We start from the raw sequence: 21734 nt of genomic DNA on the forward strand, positions 1-21734 counted from the left end.
AGTTACATGGAAGTGGAAATAATTCAACAAGTAAAATTACACGACATTGATATTAAATTCTGTTGATTGAGAAGTGAGAGTCTTATAGTAAAACCACCAATTTCACTAAGTATGATACAGGCATACTAGACCTACCTCAGTACTACGACAAATATTGTTCCCTTATTCCTGGTCTCCTCTGGGAGTTTATGAGCTCTTTCAGCAGCACATGACAAACGAGTGCTCGGTTAACTCTATTTATTTGTATATTTGACATTTGTTCACATGCTCTTTTTCAGATATTGGATGTAGAAAACTCGTCCAAATTTGTAACGACAATACCAAGAGAGCGACGGCCATTGACGTCCTTGATGACTTTAGACATGAACATCTTCAGCATCCTGACTTTGAAGTCTATCCGCAGATGCGAGAAGTTGATGTAGATGATTATTACAAAGGTCGGTATGGCCATGCTCAGCTTACACAGGAAGTTGGATTTCTGCGCAAAGACAGAATTGGAGAGAGAGATATTGGAATCGATGACGTAGTAGCATCTATATGGCAGAGGAAGAAGTTGAGCTCACCAGAAACAGTCGGTATAACTGCTATTGTCGCATCTGCTGGATCGGGAAAATCCACGCTTACACGTAGAATAGCCAGACAGGCTCTTGGTATATCCATTGCAAGAAACGAAGTCGAAGAGTTGTCGTCTTCCGATATAAACATGGTACATTTTATTGAACTGAAGGATGTTGAAGTGCGTGGTGAAATAAAGCCGTCAAAATTTTTATTTGGGGGGTTGTATGAAACCGAGTTCGAAGAAGATCAGGCATTCAAATGGATAGATAGACACCAATGCGATGCAGTGCTGTTATTTGACGGGCTTGATCAAGCGAGGTGGGACATATATGCTGAAAATATCCGGAAAATTAAAAAGCATCAAAAGGCAAGCTGCTGGACCATCATGTACAACATATTGTCCCGTAATATTCTCCCCCACGTCAAGGTCTACATATCCTCACGGGAGTTCAGTATTTCTGAGTTGCCGGCGATGGCGCGACCTGAAACCATCATTACGCTGAATGGGTTTAGTTTTAAAGACGCGCATAAGCTTTTCACCTCTTTACTCGGAGAGACGGGCGAGGAGCTCTGGCAGAAAATTGAAACTATGTCACCAAGATTGCTCAATTTAGTCTCTGTGCCCGTTTTTCTGATACTAACGGCAGTTGTGATGGGAAGGGATCCATGTAAACCTCCTCCAGCAACGGTGACAGAACTATACAGCAGAATCATATCAGCTCTGCAAAGTGTTGAAAACATTAGAAATCGAAAACAAATTTTATCGATAGTAAACAAACTGAAGGCTTTGGCATTCCAAGGCATGAAAGAAGGAAGGCTCGTATTCAGAGAGACAGACTTGCATATGTTTGGAGTTTCCGCAGACGAAGTCCAAGATTTAATGACGAAGGTTCCGGGCAACAATCTACTCAGCCGACATTTGATGCATGGAGATTTCACATTCTTCTTTTGCCATCAAAGCCTTCAAGAATATCTGGCAGCGATCTATGTAGCTGAAATGGAGTTCAACAAATTCTGTCGCTTCGACGAGGAACATCTCCATGAAGAACGGTGGTCCATCGTGCGGCGATTTGTGTCCGGCGTCATCTTCTCGAAATCACGTAATGATCTTAAGGAAGGTCAGACATTGTTCATTTACCTATGTTTAATAAAATATGATATTCTACAGGTATAATACCAATCGGTTATAGGTTGAATCTGACCTCGGTTGACTCCACCAAGCCCTTCCTATATGTTGGTAGATTAACTAGGCTCTCGATCGCATCAGTGTTGTTTTTGTGCAGCGTGATAATACGACAATAAACCGTTAATTAGCAGTTCACGATCATGAAGTGGAATATAGGCCTGGTGGAAAAGTTCCACATATATTCGAAAACACAGTAACTACCAGTGGCGGTGAGTTACAGAGTACTTCTACTTTTTGAAGTACTTCAAGTAGATTTTTCCGAATTCCACTACTTCTTCAAGTGGCTGTAGTTTTAGGCTATTTTTACTTCTACTTGAGTATAAATTTACCGCTCTACTTTTACTTGTGTACCGACGATGACTACTTTGACCACATCTTGTAACTACTAACATCAAAGATATTAATTCACATGAACACATGCAACCGGTGCGTCAACAAAGATGTGTTGAGAATCGATTCGACAGTAGATTTCGCTTAGGACTAACTGTATTGAGCTTTGCAGTCAGGTTTTCTGTAATACGATTACCCCTATATCCAGAAAGTTCCATAGTAATATGACGTTGCATCCCAACACACAGTGTCTATACATGCTACTACAAGAGCAGTGAGTTGGTCTGCGGCTTACCCGCTAATTTGCAATACTCAGTTCGGCAGGTGGTGATAGCCCAGTGCTACACTAACACCTGGGCCGCTAATCGACAGTCTACTCGAGCCCGTTACTGATTGATGTTGCGGCAGTGTCATGTATCACGGTGTACGACATCCCATCCATACATGATTTAGCGATATCGTGATAAATGGGGCTAATGGAATGCCTCCCTCCTCTAATTTTAATGGGAATTAGCCAGAACGGACAGTTCCATAAGGAGTACAAACAAGCGAGATATTGTATTGCCAGAGATAAATTTTCATTCTGTCTCTACCACTGATCGATGAATTGGAATTCTGGATAATTGACCCTTCAGCCTTTAAGTATAAGAGAACATCGAAACCCTGATCACATTTCGACAACGAGAAATTGTCTCAAATATTCACATTACACACTAGCATTTTTGTGCAACATTGTCACTAACTCCGATGTATGCCGTGCTTTAGATGGCTCAAAATGATCCCCGAAAGACCTAAACAGTACAACTGGGGTTATTTGTTTTTCGCATAATCTTCCATTAGTCTCTGTTAAAGGATTACCCTTCTTGTCTGACAGTTTCCGATCAGACAAAGAAACGAGATGTTCTCGCTCGATCAATTCTTTCGCGACTCCAGAAGGATGCAAACGTGCGCGTACGCATGGAAGCATATACAGCAATTTATGAATCAGATGACGATTGTCTGATGAAACAACTTTCTATGATCGATGTATCTCACATCTCATTGAGTCGCGATGAAGCTCATATCGTTGGATCACTGGCAGCAAGAAGCGGAAGTCTTCGCTCTTTTATTTTAGCCGGATGCCATATCGACGATGAGCTTTTGGGTATCATCTCAAGATGTATGCAAAATCGAATTCATGTGAGTGTTAAAATACAGCGGTGAACAATCAAATAATGAGATTCTAATACGGGTAGTTTCACCGATTTCGTTTATGAAGTGGATGCGTTCAATGATATCTATTGATGAGATCGTATCAAAATGACAGATCAAATTCCTGTAAGTTCAATATGTCATACCAGCGTGCTTATCATGGCATTACTAACATATTAAAACATCCACACGAAGACTGCAATATTTGAAAGTTTGAATAGTTATTGTTTTGTTGATATATCAAAATTTGAAATGTATACTATCGTCGCTAAAATTGCAGTCTCCTGAATTATTTTTCTTGTAGCATCTCATTGCATAATGCAATTTTGGGTTAGGCACTACCCAATAATCCAGACATTAAGATTGACCTCTACCCGAACACGATCGGATGACGTTCTATTGCCCCACACCCACAAACTGCCCGCATTGTCAGATTTGGTGGTGCTACAATGTTATAGAATTGTCTGAGACCAACACTCAACATTCCAGCAGATGATTCGTGATACATATCATGTAGGCCTATATAACTTTTACCACACCTCAAAAAATACATCAGTGAATTGAAGCCTTTTAATGCGGCTCTTTTCGCAGAATAGCGACCAAATTCAGCAAAGCACTATCAGAGTCAATTGAATAACACGATGGAAAACTGTTACGTAGTACTTCATATTTTAAACGTGATTTTGGCATTGATAGCCATCGAAGATAAAATGTTTATTGATTTTGATTGTCGATATACTCGACGCATTATTAAATTTAATCATAGTAAAATGTTATGTAAAGATAATGAATATATTCGTAAATCTATACCTCAAAAAACCGAATCACTGGTACTCAACCTATTCCAGCTCACAGATCTGTAAAATTTCTAAAGATATTTGGCGGACTGGCGAAGCTTTCAGAAATTTAAATCAAACCAAACTGTAATTACGACGAAAGTATGCAGTCGTTCTCTGCAAGTATATGGTACTAGAAAGGGACATTTCGAGAGTTTCACTCATAACTAATGCAAAACCTTTAAGGTATCAAATAAATTGTAGCTGCATTACATTGTAGTGATCGGCACTATTCGCCGATCGCCATCTGGTTATAGTGGTATTGGACAATGTTGCGCTACTCATATTGCGATATTCATGAAATTTAACGGTATTGCGTATGCAGAGTAAACGTAACATTTGCTGTCTATATAAACGTGTTTCCGCCGAGACTCGATCGCAGTGTCCGGCCTAGAAGACTTCGGTCATATCAGGTCTCCTAGTCTATACTGTGTAAAATACAGTTGGGAATTTTTTTTTAAATGTGTACTATTAGACGTGAATGTCTGTGGACATTGCCTACATCCGACACCAGGGCTGTGGAGTCGGTAAATTTTACCACCGACTCCGGCTCCGACTCCGACTCCACACATTTTCAATATACCGACTCCGACTCCGACTCCTGAGTCTTTAAACGTACCGACTCCGACCCTAACTCCGACTCCTGGGTCTTTAAACGTACCGACTCCTACTCCCGACACCGACTCCAGCATTATTACCAATTTACTTCGAAAATTATATGCCACATTAAACATATGCAAATATATTATTAACGGTGACATGCTAAATTGTTTCATTGTGGCATAGCTCCAATCATCCACTATGTAATTAACATGAAAGAAAGATTTGCTAAATATCATTCCTTTTTCAAGTTTTTATAACATGGACTCTCTAATATTCTGAAATGTATAAGTCATTCAAATATGGCAGATATTCAATCCTGTATAATAAAAATGTAGATACAAAAATCCAAGTGTAGCTCTTGTGTATGAATCAGCAACTAATAAAGAGATTGAACTTACTAATTTTGTCATTACACACTATATACTGATTACAAGCACGCACACTCTTACTACTAATACCCATTGGTCATAAATGGAATTTAGTTGAGTAGTCAAAGACTATAACCTATGTCTAGTCTAGTCTATTCAAGGATTGGGTCTTGCAGTCTTTCTTAATCATTTGTTCGACCAAAACAGCTAAGCTACACTAGAAATATTTTTAATTTTGTCGAGTGGGAAGCATCGTTTGGTCATATTTACATCCTTTTTTACAATTTTACAAAACCAGCCGATGCATTTGCTCTGTCACAGTATCATGGTATAATTCCAAAAATTGCATTAATTTTGACTGCATCGCGAAAACGGATATTGCGATTTTCTTCTCCCGTGCAACTGAGTTGTAATTTGCAAGTAATGTCTAATTTTATCTATATCAGGCGTGGGCAACTTTTTCGGCCAAAGAGACACATGAGATTTACGAACCATTGCGTGGGCAACTGGAATGTTGATAACCTTTTTTTAGTCGTCCGATAGAAGTGAACCGAATTAGGTAACATTGCAAACAATACTTATAATAATACGCTCTAAAATTGATAACAATGTGTGATGCAACTGTGCAGTACGCAATGAGGCCCTGGTCGCGCGAAGCGCGAAATTTTTTTTCAAGATAATGACTAAATTATATCGAGAAATATGTTGCTATTATATATTGGGGGTCGCATCTGTATACCACTGGGCTCATTTAGCAAGAATAGGATCATTCGACGTTTAGACATAGCAAAATCGACGGTATCAATGAACATGCCTCTATCAGTTTGCGCAAATGTTTTGACGATGACGATCTCGCTGCGAGTGCACAAGCTAAGCCGCATGTTGGACGACCCGTTATCTCCTAAATGCGGATATAGTTAGACTCAATTCTGTGAATCATATGTATTTATAATTTTCAGAAGGGGGCTCAAATACTGAATGCAAGAAATCTAGTGACAATGAATCATGCGAAGTACCGAGAAAAATTTCAAGTCAAATAAATCTGTTATGAAATATTCTACTTTATGGTCATATACGATGATCTGGGATAAATGTGGCTGGTCCCAGGATGCGTCAATGCGTCAGAACTGCTGTTTTAGTCATCATCAAATTTCGCGGTCATGCTAATCAAATTTTGGTTGTCCTAGCAATTGTACCTGATGTCATAAAGAATTTCGAGAAATACCTCGCAGGCCACACCTACCTTCTCGTGTGCCAAATTTGGCCTGCGAGCCACGGATTGGCCGCACCTGATCTGTATGGTTATTATTAACAGTGCTTGGTGGTACATAAAAATTCCATTAAAATTATTTGAAAGCAAATGTTTTCATGATAGAGAAGTTGGAGTCGGAGTCAAAGTCAAGGTCATTCTCACAAACTCCGACTCCGACTCCAGTAAGTATTTTTCCCATGAGTCCGACTCCGACTCCCACTCCAGCTATTATAGTTTTCACGACTCCGACTCCATCAAGCGAAAATTACCCAGACTCTGACTCGGACTCCACCAACTCCGACTCCGACTCCACAGCACTGCCCTACACTATATTTCATGGTTGACGAATAAAATAATTCTCTCTCTCTCTCTCCCATGCCGAAAAACGTGAATTGACCGACAACGCCAGCTCGAGTAATGTTATTCTCTTCGACAATATCGAGAGAATAATCGTTTCAGAGTCGAAACAAACACCTTATCGTGCTACCTTGCGCAATTCACACTCCAAACGCACAACGAATACAAGACACCGCATGAAAACATCTGGAAACAACGAAACACGAATATCATACAGCTTAACGAACAAATGATCATGTAAACTGGGCCTTTTCGCCAGTCAGCTCGCAGTTGTCCCACGAATGTCGTCACCAAAGACGGCTTGAACTTCAAGTGTAATCAAACATATTAGTAGGCGCAATGTTATGTCAGAGTGCTCTAGATCAGTGGTTCTCAACCTTTTTCACCTTGCGGACCGGTAAAATTTCGAAAAATGTCCTGGCGGACCGGTGAACTTTCAAAATTGAAATGAAGCTGAAATGTAGAGTATGCAACCGTTTTTTTTGCGATTATATAGTGCTAGCGAGTGACATTTATCTGGTTTTGATCGCAATTAATTATCTTCATGATGGCATTTATGTGATGTTATGGTAGTAAGTCTGCTGAGTCGAGATGAAATAGCCTTGTCCAGATAAACGTGCTACTGCCGAGAGTCGCCTTTCGCGCCGAATGCCGTGGGTTTATCCGACCACGCCAACTCGAATAATATTCTTCTCTTTGACAATATCGAGAGAAGAAGCGTTTCGGAGTCGAACCTATAGCACCTTGTCGTGCTACCTTGCTTATGGCCCACTGCCACCGGAGGCATAGGCTACTCTGGCAACTACGAATACAATGCGTGCAGCATGAAAACACCATATAGCAACTATACCGGTCATCCGCCAATCCGTGCCGAAAAAGCACCTCGTTAGCCCTTCCCAAAAACGTTGGTCTTGGGCCCCAACAGCGCGACAAGACAAACTTCAGGGGTTTCGCCCCCAGAACATACAGCGGGGAGGATGTTTCACCTGTACTTGTCAGCACATGCATTCTGCTCAGTGTAAGCAGAGAGTTTATGCTGCTTCATCGCGCCAATAGCGTAAATCTTCGATCATTCATGACTGAATCGGTTTTCTCGCTGCCGAATTTTTAGCACATCTTTCGAGTCCCATGTTAGCCTAAACTTTATTATGAGTTGGTACGTCGTGGCGCGGTAATGGCTGACGCCTAAACGCCTATTTCTATAAATCATACATGTTTCTCGGAGAAGGGCACCTAATAAACAAGACATTTAGTGACACTAAATCGCGCAAAGCGCGAAAAATTGAAAATTGTTGGAAAAAGCTTTAAAAAAATACGCTATGAATTATGATAATTTGCCAAATAATTTTGGGCTATTTCCAAGTTCAGCCCCTCTTTAATTGGGCGGTTTGGGGTGCCTCAGTTATGGTCCTGCACAAAATGAATGAATCAAAAACGAATAATCCCGCAAACTGCGCTGTTTAGCGATGAGTCAGCTCGTACCTATGTTCTGTATTTGTCGCTCTCATGTTGTCAAATGACACGTCTTGAACTTTAAATGAAGACGAACATGTTACCAGCCCCAATGTTACCTCACAAAGTTCGGCATCAGTTTAAGATTTGATGTTTTATTTATTTTATCAGTGGACAAGCCTTTCACATCACATCTTGAATTTAAGGTATAGAATTGTAATATACCTGGCGGACCGGCAGGAATGTCGTCGCGGACCGGCACCGGTCCGCGGACCGGCGGTTGAGAACCACTGCTCTAGATTACGAAGCTGGCCAAGTTCTAAATCAGATTGAAATTTGATGTTTTATTCCTTTCTTCAAAGTATAAACATTGAACATATTGTAGCTTGCAATTAAGGTACCATATAACATTTAAATTGATCCTGCGAACTGACAGAAAACTCGTCGGGGATCGGCGGTTGATAACCACTGAACTAGAAGCCCTGGTCATTGACTGATTTACACAATTGAACATCCATACAACTTTGTTATCCATTGAATCCTGTATCCCTATTAAATGTGATTTTTGAATATCGGCAATGAATACGCTTTGTGTCGATCATGAAGGTCTATTTATTGACTAACGAGCTGTCTGATGCCATTGATCACCTCTTTTAGACGTATACTACCTTAAATATCCTCCTGCATGATGGCGAATAGATTTCGTTTCAGTGAATTTCATCATCAACGTCGATGACTTCCGAGGATTTGATTTGAGATTGACTTTCATATTTCCGTTTCCTCTAAATTTAAAACATATATCTCTATCTTTTCAGGTGAAGAAAGTGGATTTACGTGGCAACAATTTTTCAGCAACAGCCCTACGTTCACTTTTCGGTCATTGTTGGATTGAATCGCTATCTGGAAATTTGGATTGGGAAGTGTGTTAAGTTCCATGATTTTGCTGTGTAATAAACAATTCTCATTGTTTGATCCGCACCGTAATTTGTCTGCAGTTTTACGTCATATACGTTTCCTGCCGCAAGCCTCCCCGTTTCTGTACCTGCCAGAGGTTTTGTTTCGAGAACAAATAAATGATGCTAACAATATCCAATACTTTGAATAACGATACTGTCCGATAACAAAGTATCTGTTTGTTTATTTTAAGTCCATCTTTATGAATATCCTATTTCCGATTTCCGTTGTTGGCGATGTCTTGGAATCTATGTCATCCTAGGGCAAATTATTGCTGTAGTCAAATCCGTGTTAAGTTGCATTTATGGACATATTCCTTGCAATTACTAGGGAGGAGATACTCGAACCGATCCCTATGCAAGGCACTGTAGCAAAACACAGTGTCGGCGACTTCAACAAAATCAAGGGCCTGAAAAAATTGACCCAGTGGAAATATACTTTTCGGTAATCTAGCCTGAATGTATGTCAAATTTGAAAAGACGTCAGACAGTGAAATAATCGAGAGATGTATTTATATATATATATAGTGCCAAATATTTCCAGTAAAAAGATAGTTGCATGAAAAACCGAAAAATGTTGCAAAACGTTGCATGAAAATATGCAGAAAAGTTGCACAGAGTTTGAAAAGTAGACTCCGTCAACACCCCATATGGCATAACTTTTGAGTATTTAGAAAGCTGCCGGAAGCTCTGAAAGAAGTTGTAAAAGTTGCAAAACCTTGCCCAAGTCATCACCTTATTAGTGATATTGCGTCATGATATTCATTTGATGATCGCTACTTTCTAAGATCTCACACTTTTCATCATGACAATATCCAGGTTTTACTGCTGACTTCAGATGGTTACGATTACATATTGAAGAACGGGCAAGACGTTATCCAGATAAGCGGTCTGGATGCCGGGCACTTCAACATAAAGGTTGGATGTCAAAATTGCTAATGCGATAAGGATTTGATGATAAATGCTTGAATTTGACACTCTCTATTTCGGCTGCTTCCTAGTTCAGTCCGGTGATTTCATTTTATATTAGATACATCAATGGTTCTCAACATGGGGGCGTGGGAGGCTCTCAGGATGGGGGGGGACAGAAATTAACAAAGTCTGTCTAAATTGAGACTAAACATGTGTTTCACAACCATTCTGAGAAGACGATTGTTGAAGATATTTCGTATTTAGGAAAGCTTGCTAAACACAAACTCCAGCAGTCGCGCTCAATGGAGTAGGCTATATGCGGATTTCAACTTCATTTGAGCAGATTTTTGATATTCTTTGAACATTTAGAGCAATTCCAACGTGTAAGTCATTCATTACTTCATAGCTCTGGTAGTAGACCAACGAACGGGTAGCTGTTGTTAATAGCTGGCGGACTGCACTGACTAAGACAGACTTAGATGCAATATAGGATGCCCGTTGTCGCAATCAATTAGGCTACCCTAAATCAACACAATTTAATTCAATTTCAAAACTGATCAAATTTAGCATGGCAGGACAGAAAGACCCCGTTCTATCTGTAGTCACCGTCAGCATTAGGGCTAGTCCTAGGGCAACCTATCTTGAAATAAATCGGTTTCCACTTCAATGTTTTTTGTTATTGTCAAGCAAGTTTGGGGGAAATTTGCCAGAAATGTAAAAGACTCAATAACTGGAATGCGGATTCAAACTTGGCGTAAGATATGCCATATATATACCATTATATGTTGTGCTCCTTTTCACAAAACGATAAGGACAAGGGAGGGTCGCCGTAGCCAAGGGTGGCACATGTTCAAAAAGGTTGAGAACCGCTGAGATACATCGATATAGGCCTACATTCACTTATAAAGGAAACACTGGTTGATCATCGACTTATTTTCTGTGAACTACAAGTTAAATCATTAGTTAGAGACAGGTGATTTTAAACCATAATATGACAATCATATGCCGTGGATTTTAGTGATCGCACATACATATTCAAATAGTCGTACCATCACCGTAACTTCTAAGCCACTGGTGTACAATTATTTTTCCCCGTTGGCCAAATGAAAAGTAGAAAATATGTTGCTGGGTCGAGTCCAAAATTTCAACTTTATTCCGCGGCGTATTGATTGAATTTCAAAAATGAAATTAGTGACTGACATTGAAAATACATGCTGCTGCTCATGCTATTGATTCACCGTCATAATTCAAAACAATGGTAGACGTGATACACTCAAAACTCCTTTAACCTAGAGACACATTGGTATCAGGACATGAAAATATATCTAGTATATTACTAACCTTGTCTTAGTCGCTGCCATCTGAGCAGTGTGCAACTTGGTGAAATAGCCTTACGTTGAAGGTTTTTGTCATAATACCGATTTTATTATGATCCACGGGACTTTCTCGACACAAACTTAAAGGACGGTTCCACCCCTGACTCCTGTATCGAAATACTTAGTGCTCCGAATATTCCTATTCAGCCGTCGGCCCTCGCCATATTTACATGCCCACCATTTCATCGTCTACAGGTGATGATAACTGGTAATCACGAGTTCTGCTTGACTTGTTTTACGGATTAGTGATGCGTAAACGTATCACGTAAAAATTTGAAGAGCAAAGTGTATAGATGTCACGATGGCAACCAAGAAGGTTTTGAACTAAACTTTACGGAAAGAGTGATTTATTGTGACTTTAATTGCCACGGTACTCTTTGCCGCATTGGCTTTATTTTTAATCTGGATTACTCATACGTAATCGTGACAAATAAATAAACAGGTATCACTTGGGTGTCTGATTCCAAAGACTACTTCGAGTCGCTTCGACACCTTCCTTCCTATCTTGTCATGATATCGCAATTCTTTGGTGTATTGAACTGATAAAAATTGCTAGTAAACCAACCGGAGTTAACAGACATCCGGTTCAGTTTATACAGCGTATGATTTAGTCCACGGATTTACATTCAAAATAAGTCTTTATGTCACTTTGCCTATCTGTTCTAAGTGTGTGGTACAGGTATGTTTCAGAGCTTCAACATATTGGCTCGCAGGTTCGACTCCGACCAAGATCAGGTACAGAGTCCCTTCCTCTACGCTAGAGGATAATTTTTTCTCCTAGCCGTTATTCTATCGGCATTACATGTATTTTACAAAAGTCTAGAATTAAAGTGGGTCGTGCTATGAATCGACAGCTTAAGAATATTCAACAATACTATCGTCCCGATGTAAAATAACCATAGACGTTGAACACTCTGAATCGTGGATATGTTGCTAATTTATTGGCAGTCGTCTTAAGAACGCGACCCGCCGAATTTTGATATCGTGGCTGTTAGTGGCCCATAGCCGATATTAGGTATAATAGAGAATTGAGGATAGCCATTTGCGACGAATGTGAATGAACTAATGGCGTTCTTGTACTTTGTGATTCAAATCCATTTCGAAATTCCAGATACATCGTTTACAAATAGAATGAATGTGAATAATGCACCTATCTTATTGCGTGAACAACAAATCTAATTTCCCCGGCCACTCATTCCCAGTCTGCGGTGGGATCTGGGGGAAGGTTGGCAGCATAACCGTATTCAATGTATGTTATTAACAAAGTTTCCCCACATGATTCAGGAAACGCTTTTTGTCAGGTATGTGGGGTACTTAGCTACAAAGTGATATCTGTTCGAGAGATGTTGGCTAAGATCAATTTATTCATGCAAGAGGGGCAGCTTGGTGTAATAGCAGTTAGCGTGTCGCAACATGCAGAAATCCGTTGTTCGAAAATGAAGCACTCATAAAAAATTGAATGCCATCAGCGGCACAACTAGAAAAAATGGCAAGGGGTTGGTGACGACAAAATGACAATGCCAATATTGGCATCATGGCCTGATACAACTCAAGTGGACCAGAGGCGAATCATGTTGCTGTACAGTGCATTGCAGCACTTATACACGTTGTAATAAATATTACGAAGTCAGCATTCAAACAACGCAGTCTTTTGATGAAGGCCCTGTAGATATGCGCTTTTGTGGACTTGCGTCGCATTCCGGAATCTAACAGATGCTAAAATATTGCGTGCATTCATCGGTGGAAAAATACACTGCATTCAAGGCGCAGGTCTTCATACACGCATTTACCTCTGCCTTTGGTGTTTGACTCAATTATTCATTTACATCATGAAATGAACCTCCTCTGCAACCTGGTATCCAGACCAGTAAATTTTATCGGGCTGTCATAGTTGGATTTCCGCTTCTTACGTTATTGCTGGGTATAGGATGAGAAAAGTGACTGAGGGGGAACGGGTTATAATGAGTGTGTGTCAGTGAAGCGGCGTCCAATAGTTGTGGTAACCGTTTCAACGTATATTTGACAGTATTCTGCAATAGCAGGTTTCATTAGTACATTGTGACGTAACTAGTGACATTTTCTTTACAGAAAAGCATTCTATCTTTTGAACGGATTCATTCCCTCGCGTGTGTAGTATTTTTTGTGCTCCTTTTCGATGCAGAATGTGTCGAATTGAATGCGCAACAACATCTGTTGGGAAAGCAGGACGATTTGCGACAGATTTCAGATGTGAAAATTGGAAAGGTCAGTTGCGGAGATTTTGCTTACCATATTTATCTTTTCTAAATTGAACGCAAAGTCGATCCCTGGTCCCCCTTCGTGTATGACCATCTTCGCGTAACTAAGCGACCGTGACCCTCACGACAGCATCCGTCGTACTATAGTCTCACAACTATTAAAACACCTTGCTTATCAGATTACTTAATGACATCGACAAGTGGAACAGTGAATAATTACTGCTTGAAATTTTGAAAACCAAGAATAAGCGATGACAAAAGAGTGATGTTGATCCACAGAGATGGAGTGCAATAGAACACGGTACACGTCACGTAGCTACAGTTCGAATAATGTACTTTTCTGAGGAAAACGGCTGGTGTCCTTGAGTTTAATTATCGATGTCAAAACACCTTGAATTATAAACATCAGAAACAATAACAACATCAACAACGTCAATATAGTGCCTCCAGAATTCCTACCTAAGTGTTGGAGGTTTACGTCGGCTCCTCCTCGCCATCTCGTCCACGACGGCGGTGTCTAATAAAAAAAAGCCTAGAAGTTGGCTGTGCTACAAGTTGGCAGTTACGGAATAAAAAATGAGTAATATCGGCATGGTGTAAATGACCATAGTAGTCGACAAACACAATGAATACCACAAACAAACAAACAACGTAAATATACGCAACATTCTTGCATGGTAACGCTTCATTTATATGTACAGCCTATTTTATGCCTTATCCGTTGTATGAGTAGGGCAAGTATACTTCAACCTTGGCGAAGATATTTCAGAGGATAACTTGTTGTGGAAACGTTTTTGTACTAGATAATAATGGTTCGATTTTTAACGTGAATTTATGCAAAGAAACAGATATTCTAAGTAGTCCGTGTTATTACTCAAAGTAGAAGTATAGATATAACGATGTGAATTTCAAGTCCATTACATTTTAGAAGTAGCGACTTACAAGACATGTCAAAACACATTCAAGTGGAAGTAGAAACTAGTACTGAAAAGTACTCAGGTCAGTAGTCGTGAAGATTGAATTTTATGAAGGAGTTGCATATTTTTGTAGTTGGAAGGTTATGGTTACCGTTCAAATTTCAAGATGCATTTCCGACAGTAACGGCAAGTAAATATGTGGAATTTTTTTAAAATATATTTTAATACCGTGATTTATGAGCTATACTTCGTCCTGCGTTTAGGACAATTCATGCATTGTGTGTCCTGGAACTGAACCAAAAGTAAAATTAGTAAATCTATGATCGCTGATACAGATCGCTTCTGACAGTTTTAAATTTCAATCCTGTTCCGAGAATCGGGACAACCGACAAATTGGTTATTGAGGTCGACTAGCCTATGGAATCTCGCGTGTACGATATCATCAAAGCAATGTTCGTTTTGTTTTAAATAAACACATATATTATCTCCATGTCCTCACTATATAATCAAATACCAATGTTGGGTTTTGGTTTATAATCCCATTTTATATAGTGCGGCCCGCGAATGAATTTAGATGTTGAATGCGGCCCGCGAGCTCAAAAGTTTGCTCACCCCTGCTCTAGTGGATGATCATCGTAACGACGATCAATGTCATTTCGCCTAATTCAAACCATATTGCGTTCAGATAAGCAAGATATTGCTTGATTGCACGGAAGAAAATTGTGTCGATTACTCGTTGATTGAAACATCTTCAAAAAAGTATCAGGTCAGATTCATGATTTACGGAATGCTTTGGAACGTTTTTATATTGTCCTATGATTAAATTCAGCAACAACCCCTAAGTCGCATCGACAGCAATGATGTTAATTTTCGGGAATACTTGTTTCTGGAATGTTTTGTATTTTATGTTTAAACCCATATAATCTCTCTTTCTCATTTTAGACCGAGCTTCTTGATATTGCTGTGAATGGTAACTCATCCGTCGATGACTACAACAGAATTTTGGAGATCCAAAAAAAAATATCCGGTTTTCATTGTCCTGTCAATATCCATGCGATGTTTGATGTTACGAGGGGGGATGACTTCCGAAGGATAGTTGAATTTTGTCGGCAAATGAAGGTAGAATTTATCATCTGTTGGTATTTGCATACTTTCAACACAAATTCTCCATCAATCTATCATACCTTTCTCATTGCATTTTCCCTTCATTACGAGGCACCTTCACAATAATTAACTTATTGTCCTTGCGCGAGATATTTACTTACGTTGCGGAATCTGTGATTTCTAGTAAAAAGCGTATCTTAAGCATCTTGTAATAAATTATAGTCCGTGTTCCAAATGGTCAATAACGGTTGTAACCGTCACTACAGTATTACTAAAAATAATTGGCTGATATCGCAGGTCGAATATGCCCGATGCATATTCAGCTCCAGATGCTGTGTTCCACACGATCAGATATCATCTCTCGTCAACAACAGCAGTTTGAAAAAACTAACCTTGATATACCGGTGTGATGGTGATATGCTGAGAGGTGACGAATTGAGAAACGTCTTGAAGATTGCAAATGATCACAATACAGAGTTGGAGGTTTTGCGGCGTGAGTAATTGGTTTTAGCGTGTTTTAGACTGGTTTTAATGGCTATATTAGGTATTTCTTGGGAATAGTCACCTCATTGATTAATTCAACGGTTTATTTTAAGACAACCATTGGAGGAAATGAGACACCGTTTGGCAGGCTATTTACATGAGATTGAAATTATCAAATAACATATTTTATCAAATAATCAGTACACATTGACTAATGTGAGTCAGTCTTTATATATCGACGAACATGTCGTGGTTGTTAGAAATACATTTGACCGTATGACGTTTGTCTGGAACTCGTATCCGATATAGAGACATCATTCGTATGGAAAGCCAATCTTGAATAGGCCTACACATCGAATGATGAAAACGCAAATAGCTTCTTCACTGTCCGAATGTTCCGCGTCCGATTTGAGGTCAATGAATTTATTATAAAGCGTCAGCAACTTTGTAATAAATGAATATTTCGCGCAATAGACATGATTTATCCAAGTCAAGCAGCAGCTGCTTTCCAAAAAGATCAAAGGTATTTCCACCAGTTTCGAATATATTTATAATTTAATTATGCACATCATATGTATCTGGCATCAAAGGCTGTAAAATTTATTCTATTTCTCGACACTCCCCAACGAGAAAACTATAAAATATAAAAAAGTTAAACTGATTTATCAGCTTGGGAAATAGTACATGCACCGTAAGACAGGCATTATATCCGTTATCCCGAAAATCAGGCAATTAGAGAGCCCGCTGTCCTCCAAAGTACTATCATTGAGCAATATAAAATACTAGAAATTAAATCGCTAGATTTTGCGCCGCAGATAATTGAATTATTACGATTCGAACACTTCAGGTTTGCTCGTAAATTTTCATCTCACGCATTGTGATATCCAGCTCCCACTATTCACCAGGAATCGCCACCATCAGAACGAGTACCAGTGCGATACCAATCCCCCAATAAGGAATACGTGACGCAAATGCAAATCCAAATTCAAGCGTTCAAGTTAATGACGACGAACTGATATACGATTTTTTGACGACGATTGCGAGTCTGACTAAAATTTCCCTTTCCTTTAACTATAGCTACGAACCCGGTGACTGTTTTTGATATTAAAAAATATATCCGGTGCCAGGCACAATTTATGCCATGAAGACATTTTACGTAAATAAGTCTTCCATGCAACGTAAATTATTTCTCATTCTAGTCTTCCGTGAAGTTAGCGATGCCTGGGATCAACTCGACCAACAAGTTTCTATGGGGTGAGTAGATGTTTTGAAGAGTAACAAACCCGATCCTTATTTCCCGAAATGCAGCAGTTGATGATTATTGATCATGATAATCTCTGATGTTTGACCCACATTCGAACATGTGCCATGACATATAATTCCGTAATTCCTAAATGTGTCGTAATTTAGTCGGCTTTCTGTATAACTTTTAACTGGAAACAATGTCCGTAATCTGGGGATCTTTCGGTGAACTTATATTGAGATAGTTATTTAGTGTCTTAACCTACCTAACCTCTAGGAAGGAATAGCGTGTCCACATTTCAAGCAAATAATGTATTTTCGTTGATTCAAGCGATTTCCAATTTACTTAGTTATGCACCATTCAGCTAGTACAGTTATCTATTTTCAATTATAATCAATCTTTAGGCTATGCAGTATGCCCGGAGAAAGTTGAGATACTGGAAGTGTAAAAATGATTATCTTTATTAATTAAAATGCTACTATTTTCAATAAATTATATACCTGTTCTGTGGAAACGAGATGTTGTGTTTGAGTATAATTCACAAATTATGCAGACCGGTACAAGAAGAACCACAAACATCAACCGTAAAGAAACGTTCCATGACGCGTAAGAAGACACCTCCGTTATCTAAAGCAGTGACAGATGAAGGTTAGGAATGTTCATTTTCAGTGACTGTTTCTATCTGAATTTCCAGTATTGTTTGATCTAGGAAGAGTGAAATACTGTTGTAAATTTCATTACTATGCAGAAAGCTAATTTGTAGGGCTGGGCAAAATCGAGTACCTGAGTGATTCGATTCTGAATCACGTAAAATGCTTCGAGTCGAGTAATCGAGTATCACTCATTATGACGTCATAGCAGAATATTATTTGTCAAATTTCAAATATGTACCTTTTAAGCGACAACAAAGAATATAATGCCTGTTACCCATCATATTAAGGATACTTTGTTATTTTTTTCGACCATACCGATTTCATTGCACTTGGTGACAATATTGTGGGATGATCATGACTTCGGAAATGTGCTATTTCCAGTAACGTTCGTAGCTTTTATACTTCGTGTTTCGTATGCTACGATACGGCCAACCAAGGTTTCCTGACTTCAACAGTGAAATTGGCATAAACTCGTTGATCGTTGATAAACTCCTCGTTGATAAATCAACTTTCAGTGGTGAGGAGCGTATAATTTCAGTACTCGAAAACATCGTCTTTTACTACTCGACTCGAATCATTAAAATTAATACTCGATTCAGATTCGAGTACTCGAATCATTGTGCCCAGCCCTACTAATTTGCATATATTATAAATTGCTCCCAACACTGCCACTAACATTATACTAATATATGTCACAAACTATATAAATCATAATCCAGCAAATACTAAATTAGAGCAACAGTCTTTGCGCAGTCTTATACTAATTATAGGAGACTGATATTGGTGGGACTACAATACCCCACGTTCGAACAAACTGCTCGTATTCCTCCGATAGTGGTCCCATTTATGGTGTCAGCTGTAATGTACAGAGGTGGTCAAAGTAGTCACCGTCGCTACTCAAGTAGAAGTAGAAGTAACGTCGGAATTTCTACTCAAGTAGAAGTAGGAGTGGCGGTTCGCAAGTTGTAAGTAAGTAGGTATTATACGCCTATTTTTGCCTAAAAAACTGAAATCTGTCAAGTAGAAGTAGAAGTAGTCTAAAATCGTAACTACTTAAAAAGTAGTGCGAGTAGGCCAAATCTACTTCAAGTACTTCAAAAAGTAGAAGTACTTCGTTACTGACCACCTCTGGTAATATATGAGTTGATATGAGTCTGAGCTGTGATCGGAACCGTAATATCTGCATTTGCCTAAAAATGCTGCTATTCAACGAATTCAACTATTTTTTGAGGTATGCCATCGACTCCGCCTTCTCAAATCGACACCAGTCAAGAATCCGGTACTACAGAATCAGGTTGTATCTTATAAATTTTATCCATATAGAAATTGTCATTATTTTATTTATTCAGATGCTATGATAGAAGAACCGGCCACTACCGAAAATTATCAAATCGCCCCTCGCGCAAGTTCGTAAAATTGTATATTACAGTCGGAAATTTCAAGATATCATTCCCATTTTTTCCTAAAATGTCAGCCATGGCTGAAGCGGATTACATCCTGCGAATTTACCAATCACATAAATTTTGTATGATAATAAGCTTCGTGATGTATTGATATTCGATATTAAACCGAATCCAATTGCCATTTTCAGGTTTGCCGTTGACTCAACTTCAGAACTTGCAAACTAATGTCCATCAACGGGATGCAGCAGCAGAAGCTGTTGTTCAAGGTTGTATCATCTATTACAGGGGCCGCTAACTGAAAACGGGTCGCGGGCCACTTTTCATAATTCGTAGAGGCCGCGGGCCGCATGACTTCTATATCGAGATAAAAATAGGCAACACAGTTTAACTATCACGTTTTGATAACTCTACATCAGTGGTTCTTAACCTTTTTTCCTCCAGTGCCCCCTTTCAAAAATTATCTAGCTCCAGCGCCCCCTTTCAAAAATTACCTAGCTCCAGCGCCCCCTCATATTGTAAGGACTCTAATAAAGACAATGGGTGAGAGGGAGGGCCGTAATTGCACTTCGTCAGCCAACATTAAAAAAACGATTGTCTCGCGCACCCATAGCGTGATAAACCAAACTCATGAGGGCTTCGCCTCGAAGAACCCCGTCGCGTGATTTCGATGGTCAGCTAAGTTCATGTGGCCTGGTCGTCCTAGGAGTCAAAATTTTCCATAATGCGCGAATGAAATATGTTGTTATTGCATATAGATGTCGGTATAATTTTTATTCTTCACAGTAACATTAGCACTGAGTGAGCTGTTGTATTGGAAAATGAAGGCCACGTAATTAATATTGAACATTAGGGCTCTTCAAAAATGACTTTTTTTCTCAAATCGTATTGGCTACTTGATAGAATTGTTAGGTTGCCTAATTTAAGCCTACACACAAAATTTGGTTCAATTCCAGCCAGTAACAGCTTTGCTACAGGAAAAGAAAGTTTCTATTTATTATATAAAAATAAAAAATATAAAATTTGAGAATTTTCTGTTCACCCTATGAAAGTGTTAGGCTATCTATAGAAATGATCCTCACCAAATTTGGTTCAATTCCAACCAGTGAAAGCGGAGTTATTGCCGTCGAAAAATTTGGATTTGAATAAAATAGTATTTACGGTGAGCACAACTATAATAAATAAACAAAGAATCGGTCACCGTAAATACTATTTTATTCAAATCCAAATTTTTCGACGGCAATAACTCCGCTTTCACTGGTTGGAATTGAATCAAATTTGGTGAGGATTATTTCTATAGATAGCCTAACACTTTCATGGGCTGAACAGAAAATTTTCAAATTTTTATCATTTATTTTTATATAATAAATAGAAACTTTCTTTTCCTGTAGCAAAGCGGTTACTGGCTGGAATTGAACCAAATTTTGTGTGTAGGCTTAAATTAGGCAACCTAACAATTCTATCAAGTAGCCAATACGGGCGTTCCTGTTTGTACAATCGCTGCATGTTATTTCGTTACCTATTGTCCGCTATTTAATCAAAAGATATTGAAACGCATAAACGTATTAAACTAAAGTAAGCACACGATTCAAAATTGGTATTTTGTCACTGGCAAATAATGTTCTCTGCAGGATGTTATTTGTCATGTGAGTGCAGATTGCGACGACATGAGAATTCGGCACGAGCGATTTAGGCACCTATGGAAAAGAAGACTTATATACATCGAAGTTTACGCTCAAGATAAGGGCAATCCTCTTCGGCTGAGGTTTTCTCGCTGGCGGTCTTTTTGACACACTTCTCGGAGTCTCATATTCACCGGAACTTTTTATGTCTTAGTGCATCGGGGCTTGGTAATGGCCGACGACGAAATGCCTATTTCTCGTTTCTATAATTATGCGTATTCAGCCGTGGAGGAGTCGTCACAACATGATGTTTAATTTATGTCCAGGTTTCCTCACCGAAATAGCTAAGGGCGCACTTCGAGCTTACCGATTGGGGGTTTGGGTTGCAGCAGTTTCGGTCTTGGTAAGAGGTCATAGCTCATTCGGTCTTTTTGCGACTTTGGTATTGGAAATATTTCTTGCTTTAATCGCGCTGGAGGACCATTCGACTATAATAAACCATATATTAATTGTATGTGGTATATTCAGGGTCAAATCATGGTTGTTATAGCAACAATCGGGTACGGTCTCATACCCTGTGGTTCGAGCTTTCCCGAATTCACATCGGCGATTGGCAATATGGGAAAATTAATTGTATTGGATTTTGTCTTAGTGCTTTGTGTAACTATAAATAAGTCAATTGGGATACATATATCCCTAGA

General features: G+C 39.2%; 2 protein-coding genes across 2 annotated transcripts in view; one reads left to right on the forward strand and one right to left on the reverse strand.

Annotated features, from left to right (window-relative positions):
• The window catches only part of LOC145435413 (uncharacterized), a 428570-nt gene that overhangs the window by 43695 nt on the left and 363141 nt on the right, over nucleotides 1-21734 (reverse strand). The window lies entirely within an intron of this gene.
• Nucleotides 1-21734, forward strand: part of LOC145436528 (uncharacterized) — a 62981-nt gene that overhangs the window by 1476 nt on the left and 39771 nt on the right. Inside the window, exons 2-13 of the mRNA XM_080313891.1 lie at nucleotides 279-1676; nucleotides 2949-3253; nucleotides 8949-9053; nucleotides 9906-10004; nucleotides 13463-13618; nucleotides 15214-15294; nucleotides 15471-15647; nucleotides 15930-16125; nucleotides 17315-17369; nucleotides 17912-18006; nucleotides 19243-19305; nucleotides 19361-19417. Of these exons, the coding sequence (XP_080170017.1) occupies nucleotides 279-1676; nucleotides 2949-3253; nucleotides 8949-9053; nucleotides 9906-10004; nucleotides 13463-13618; nucleotides 15214-15294; nucleotides 15471-15647; nucleotides 15930-16125; nucleotides 17315-17369; nucleotides 17912-18006; nucleotides 19243-19305; nucleotides 19361-19417 (2787 nt within the window). The remainder of the gene's footprint in view (nucleotides 1-278; nucleotides 1677-2948; nucleotides 3254-8948; nucleotides 9054-9905; nucleotides 10005-13462; nucleotides 13619-15213; nucleotides 15295-15470; nucleotides 15648-15929; nucleotides 16126-17314; nucleotides 17370-17911; nucleotides 18007-19242; nucleotides 19306-19360; nucleotides 19418-21734) is intronic.

Source organism: Botryllus schlosseri, chromosome 3, assembly GCF_051294905.1.
Source record: "Botryllus schlosseri isolate E-star chromosome 3, Bs_hap1, whole genome shotgun sequence".
Taxonomy (NCBI): Eukaryota; Metazoa; Chordata; class Ascidiacea; order Stolidobranchia; family Styelidae; genus Botryllus; species Botryllus schlosseri.